Genomic DNA, 5,598 nt, shown 5'->3' with positions numbered 1-5,598 from the left:
ATATATATATATTATCCATATTATTTTATAAAGAGATTTGCAAAACATTAGCGAATTATATAATTTAGTTTCGATCAACAGAATAGGATTGTCATAAACGATTTTCTCTTGAACATCGTTTTTCTTTCCTAATATATAGATATGCAGAAAATTGAACTTAGCTTAAATTGCACAACATATACTTAACTAGCTCCAGATTCATCCGCTTGCCAGATATTTGCAAGCTGAACATTATAGTGAGTGAATACTATAATACATAGTGTAGAGTAGTAATGTGACCAAGCCGCATTCATTAAATCTTTGACAAGCGAATGGATATAGTTTCAAAATCGACGTTAATTAGTAGAAAAGGATATCTCTATATATATGTATGTATAATGTATAACTTCGTTTAAAACGATTATAAGTTAATTGTCATGGAAAACTTATTTAACGTAGCAGCGTTAAACAACCACGGCACTCGAGGCCATCGTGTTAAGTCCGCAAGTGCCATCCCCGCGGTAAACTCTGTAGTATCCCTGTTCGCCCCAAGATTTTCCCCAGCTGTTCTTAATAATCCAATACGGTAGCTTTTTGTGGAAAAGCGGATAGCCTGAAAGAATATTGGATATAATATATGTCATCTATATATATCGTACTCAATATTAATATTAAATTGTAAACCTTCGAAAAGATATGTGAAAAAATGTAGCATCTCTTAAAAAATTGATTTTTAGTAAAATATGTATTCTTAATTACTCTCTCTCTATTATATATGTGTTAGCAATAGATATAAAAATGTCAGATTATTAAGTTATAAAATCATAATTATCCAAGAGGATAATTAAAATTAATTTCTGGATCTTTGTGGAAAAGGAAATACAATATAAGCTCTACTTTTTTTCACTATGTTTTTCAAATATTTTTCAATCGTGTTTAAAACGATCTTTACAAAAATCTATTAACCAATTTAATTTATAATTTATAATTTTTTATGATGAAAGGCAGTAATTGATTGCTTATTAATAAATATTAAAGCACAGTTGTTTAGTGCTCTTAATACTCTAAATAAGTAATTAATTATTGTCTTTCCTGTAATAAAGTGATCATATTAAATTAGAAAGGTATTTTAATGCGATACGTACGACTTGTGCCATATCCAACGATTAGCACGCCATGATCCAGATTCTTGGGATTGCACAGGAATTTGAGGGGATGCGAGACGCCACCCATATAAAATTGCATGGCATTAGCATTAATGCCGATGGCGATTGGACCGTTTTGCACCAACCACTGTGCTATTTGCGTCTCGTTCGATGTGACGTTGACAGCGGAGGTCAATTCTACCTTCACCAAATTCTGCTTGAAATGGCACTTTTCGTTTTCCGCCTCATACGGATAGTCTGACTCCTGTTCGAGACCGCCCAGCTGCTCGATGGCTCTATAAGCGTTATCGGGTAGGCCGCCGTTACAGCCTTCATCAAGATCATCGCAATCCACCAGTTCTTGTTCGGACAGAGACAACAGCTGGCCGTGCTTGATTGCGTATTGGCCCTCGACATTGCCCGTCACCGAGAAAGCCCAGCACGAACCGCATGAGCCTTGATTCTTCACTGGAGTCACGACGCCCTTCTGTCGCCAGTCGAAACTGGGTGGTAGATCGATATCCGGGATCTCGGCTTTAGGCAGGGGTATCTCGTTCTCCGATTGCAAGTCGGGCCGTAGACCGAGATAACGTGTGCGGAATTCCTTTTGCGACACGTCGGCGAACATATTCACGCCATAGATGCCGGTTCCCTGCTCGTTCTCACGTAGCATCTCTATGAAATTGAGATTCTCGCGGAATATTTTAAATCGCAGATTCTTTTCCTCTGGTGAGGAGTATGTCCGATTGTAAGTAGTCACGAAGTTGTCGAATAACCGCTCGGCCTTTATATCCTCGGAGATTTGCAGCATCTTTTTGCTGTAATTAATGCCGCGCAGGGATCGTTTCCTTCTGCTATTTTCTGGCGGAGGGCATGTGACCGTTATCTCAGGCGAACCCTCATCTTGCCATGGTCGCGACCACACCTGTATCAGACAGTCTTTCACCTCGCTTCCTTCCAACAATTTGCAGTTGTCCTTGACGCCCTTTGAACAATCACTATCGCCCAGTTTGGCTTTGATCTTGTAAAGTTTACCAGCGACTACCTGGACACTCGCCTCGGTGATTTCTACTATGAGCGGTTCGTTTGGACTATCTGATTCTGCGGAAACTTTCTGCAGAGCTTTTTGGACAAAGAGTTGAACATCAGGATTGTTTATGGACGTTGCTGTGGAAGCACCAACCAAGTTCGGAACAGGCCCCGAACGCTTCCTTCTGTTATTAACGTTTCCTCTATCCTTTACCTTTTCGAGCTTTAGATCCTCCACGGAAACCTTCTTTCGCAGAAATTTCTCTTCCTTGACTTCCTTCATAACTCCATCTGTATTAGGTGCAGCATCTTCCAGCTTGACAGGCAGATCAAAGTCCTCTAAGAATTCTTTGAACTCTTTTGTCTTGTCCGTAAAACTCGAGATCTTTTCATCGTCTTGACTCTTATTCAACACTATCTTCATGATAGCGGATTCTGTGACTTCAGCTTCCTCGGGTTCCTTTGAGGGGGTCGAAGGCGCGAGGGTATAATTGTCCAAAATTTCCTTCAAGCCTTCATACACATCGGCCATCTCAGTGTGGAACGGTTGTCCTTCGTTATACTTGACTGTCACAAAGGATTCGCTCTCTAAATTTGATCTTTGTGTTTGATAAGTGGCACTGGACACATTCTCAGGATCTGTACAGTTGTTCTTAGTAATTTTGAGGGATGACTGTTGCCACGGTCGTTGCTCGAACGTGACCAGGCACAACTTGGTTGGAATAGTCGTTCGCAATGGACATTCCTGCTCCCGTTCTAGGGCGTTCTTGAGGCATTCAGACTCGCCTATCAGCAACAACAGCTGATACTCTATCACGTTGGATGAGACCGGTACGGAGCGAGTGACTCTTACAATGCTCATTAACTTGTGCTTGTAATCACTCGTGGTCTGCTCGTCCATTGATCTCAATGCTTGGTCACCGAAGGCAAGAAGACCTGGTAGATTCGGATTCAGCTCGTACGGACAACCTGGACAATAGTTGTTCCCAGAAGCGCGCATAGCGATGAACGGTCTAACGTTCTCATCGCCGGTCTCCTGAATCTCGTGATCCAGTTCCACGCTTCGATTGTTGTTCACCTGTTCGGCCAGATTCTCCTGAGTGACCTGAGTGTCCTCCTGCTCCTGATAACTCTGCTGCTCCTGTGACATGTCATTCTGCGCATCAGCTGGATAGAAGTACATGCACTGAATAGAATCATTCAGCGTTTCTATGTCGCCGTACTCGTCTTGTTTCAAATCAATAGTACAGGCCTCTCTGGGACAGGACTCCGTTCCACATATTGGATTCAAGTCGTACGTGAATTTATATACTTTGTAAGGCGGCTCATCCTGCAATAATGATAGAGTTATTTACATGAGAAATGAAACGCAAATAATTATCTTAAAATTAAACAGACTTATTGATATCACTATTATTGACTTAAAATAATAAATCTCGTTTATAATTTTAGTTATTGCAGCAATTATTCTGCTGTTGAAACTAGAAAGCATAATATTGTGTACTTAAAATCTGTTGCGCAGTAACGTCAGTTTCCACATTTCTTTAGCTAAATACTTGGCCTGAGTACAACTTGGCCTGATAACCCAGACCGTTATTATCTCAGTTTATCATTGCCTCCGAATATATACATAGAAATGTATGTACCTTGACACGCATTAATAGAATACATTCGCAATACGCATATTGATATATATGTCACATGATCAGAGAAATAAAACGAAATATTATCTTATCCCTGTTTTTCAGAAACAGTTGTGTTTAATATCATCCTTATCAAGGAAATAAAATAATGATAGAATCCAGAACAGTTAAAAATTTTTTAGTTTTATTAAAAATAAATTGCAATTTTGATGTATCTGTTTTTTTCTAAATAATGATGTCAATTATTTACATCAGTTGAGTATTACACAGAACATTGCGTTCTCGAAAGAATCCAACAAATAATATCTCCTTAAGATCGTAAAAACATCTCGTGATTCTCAGAGAAGAACATTTTCACAATTTCATTAAACATGTCTTTCCAAGAAAACAAATCAAAATCATTAGTCATGCAATTACTTGACGTCTTAATCCTCGATATTAGATTCTTATATCTTTCATGCCATAAGATTATCTATAAATAGAATCAAACACATGCAATACTTATAATTCATTCTTTATTGCGTTAAAAAATAAAAAAAAAATCTTTTTACCTTTAGAACTTTATCAGACTTCTTTGTGACATTCCCAAATAATTATTTTCAAGAAAAAGAAATTATTACTATGTCTATACTAATAATAATATAATCCAATTGCTCAATCCTTGGCCTCATTACAATTTAATTTTCATCACGTCGATAATGATCTGACGATCTTAAATGTTTATAGGAATCTCATCTTCACTTTCTGCAAATATTTAATTATTTATTCGAAGAAGTTAAACTGCGCAGCAGAAAAAATTATCCTCCACCTTTCAACGCTACATGTTGCAAACTTGAGACGCATTATATTTGCAAGCAAGGTCTTTCTCGTTGCTGTCATCATCAAACAAAGAAATTAGCTCATCGACTCATGTTCATGTCAGCATTGTCTGTTTCGTGACACTCATACGACTGCGTCGAAAATGAAAACAAAAGCGCTGCAAGGAGGCATGCAATCGAAACTTCCCCCGATTTTCCCCGAAATATCCTGACTCTCCGTGGAAGTCGCGCGAATTCACGGACTCACCAATTCCTGCGCGTTTATTAGATTGCCATGCGCGTACAAGTGATGCGTCGGAGAGTGATCATTCAAGGCTCTCCACGCCTTCTCCGAGAGTTGCGACGATACTCGGTTCAGGGGGATGTTCACCGGGTTCGACCGCACCATCTGCGCGACCAAGCAGGCCAGGTAGAGGAGCGCGAGGTGACCCGCGCGGCTTCGTTCTGCCATTTTGCGAGACGCGCGTCGTCGCGCTCAACTCTGCTCAGGATCGACCGCACTAAACTCTCGAATGACAGGCTGGGACTATCTGTAAGCGATCTCCGACTGTCAGCGACTGACTAACGCTCAGACGCTCCGCGATTCGCGAATTTGTCGTCTGTCCCTCTCACTCCTCGTAGCCACTCTCAGCTGCACTGGATTACCCTGGATTACTCTTCCAAACGTTCGAAAGGAGACGGATGATGATCGGGTACTGTCGAAACCTATGAGAGAAAGAGAAAGAAAAGGAAGTGCAGAAGATGCACCACGGAGGAGTAGATTCTTTTTTTTTTATAGTGACGGAAATGATTAGAATTATTAGAAATCTATTTGTACATTTTTGCGTCATTTATGTACAAATATAAATGCATTCGTATATGTTTTAATAAAGGACAGAAGAAAAAGAAGAACAATGTTGCTTCTTTTAGCTGTTTCACTTCCTTTCTTCTTTTCTATTTAATTTAAATTTCCATGCAGAATAGAGAGAGAGAGAGAGAGAGAGA

The 5,598-nt window shown here is 39.7% G+C and overlaps 1 protein-coding gene across 1 annotated transcript; it reads right to left on the bottom strand.

The window, feature by feature from the left end:
* Positions 1 to 74: 74 nt before the first annotated feature.
* LOC108753372 lies at positions 75 to 5,178 on the bottom strand. Its single transcript, XM_018494901.1, has 3 exons — positions 4,862 to 5,178; positions 1,125 to 3,483; positions 75 to 592 (listed from the first exon to the last, which is right to left on the bottom strand). Exons 1-3 carry the CDS (start codon positions 5,063 to 5,065, stop codon positions 444 to 446), a joined length of 2,712 nt encoding a protein of 903 aa, XP_018350403.1. The 5' UTR covers positions 5,066 to 5,178; the 3' UTR covers positions 75 to 443.
* Positions 5,179 to 5,598: the final 420 nt, after the last annotated feature.

This window comes from Trachymyrmex septentrionalis, unplaced genomic scaffold (assembly GCF_001594115.1).
Source record: "Trachymyrmex septentrionalis isolate Tsep2-gDNA-1 unplaced genomic scaffold, Tsep1.0 scaffold69, whole genome shotgun sequence".
NCBI lineage: Eukaryota > Metazoa > Arthropoda > Insecta > Hymenoptera > Formicidae > Trachymyrmex > Trachymyrmex septentrionalis.
The sequence above is the reverse complement of the archived record's forward strand: the minus strand, read 5'-3'. Positions and strand labels throughout refer to the sequence as shown.

Excerpts from the sequence above, each read along its gene's own strand:
- LOC108753372 (XM_018494901.1), bottom strand. The coding sequence starts at position 5,065 with ATGGCAGAACGAAGCCGCGCGGGTCACCTCGCGCTCCTCTACCTGGCC. Across the intron at positions 3,484-4,861 it reads TAATAAACGCGCAGGAATTG|GATGAGCCGCCTTACAAAGT; the intron begins GTGAGTCCGTGA and ends TCATTATTGCAG. Across the intron at positions 593-1,124 it reads CGTTGGATATGGCACAAGTC|GCTATCCGCTTTTCCACAAA; the intron begins GTACGTATCGCA and ends ATATTCTTTCAG.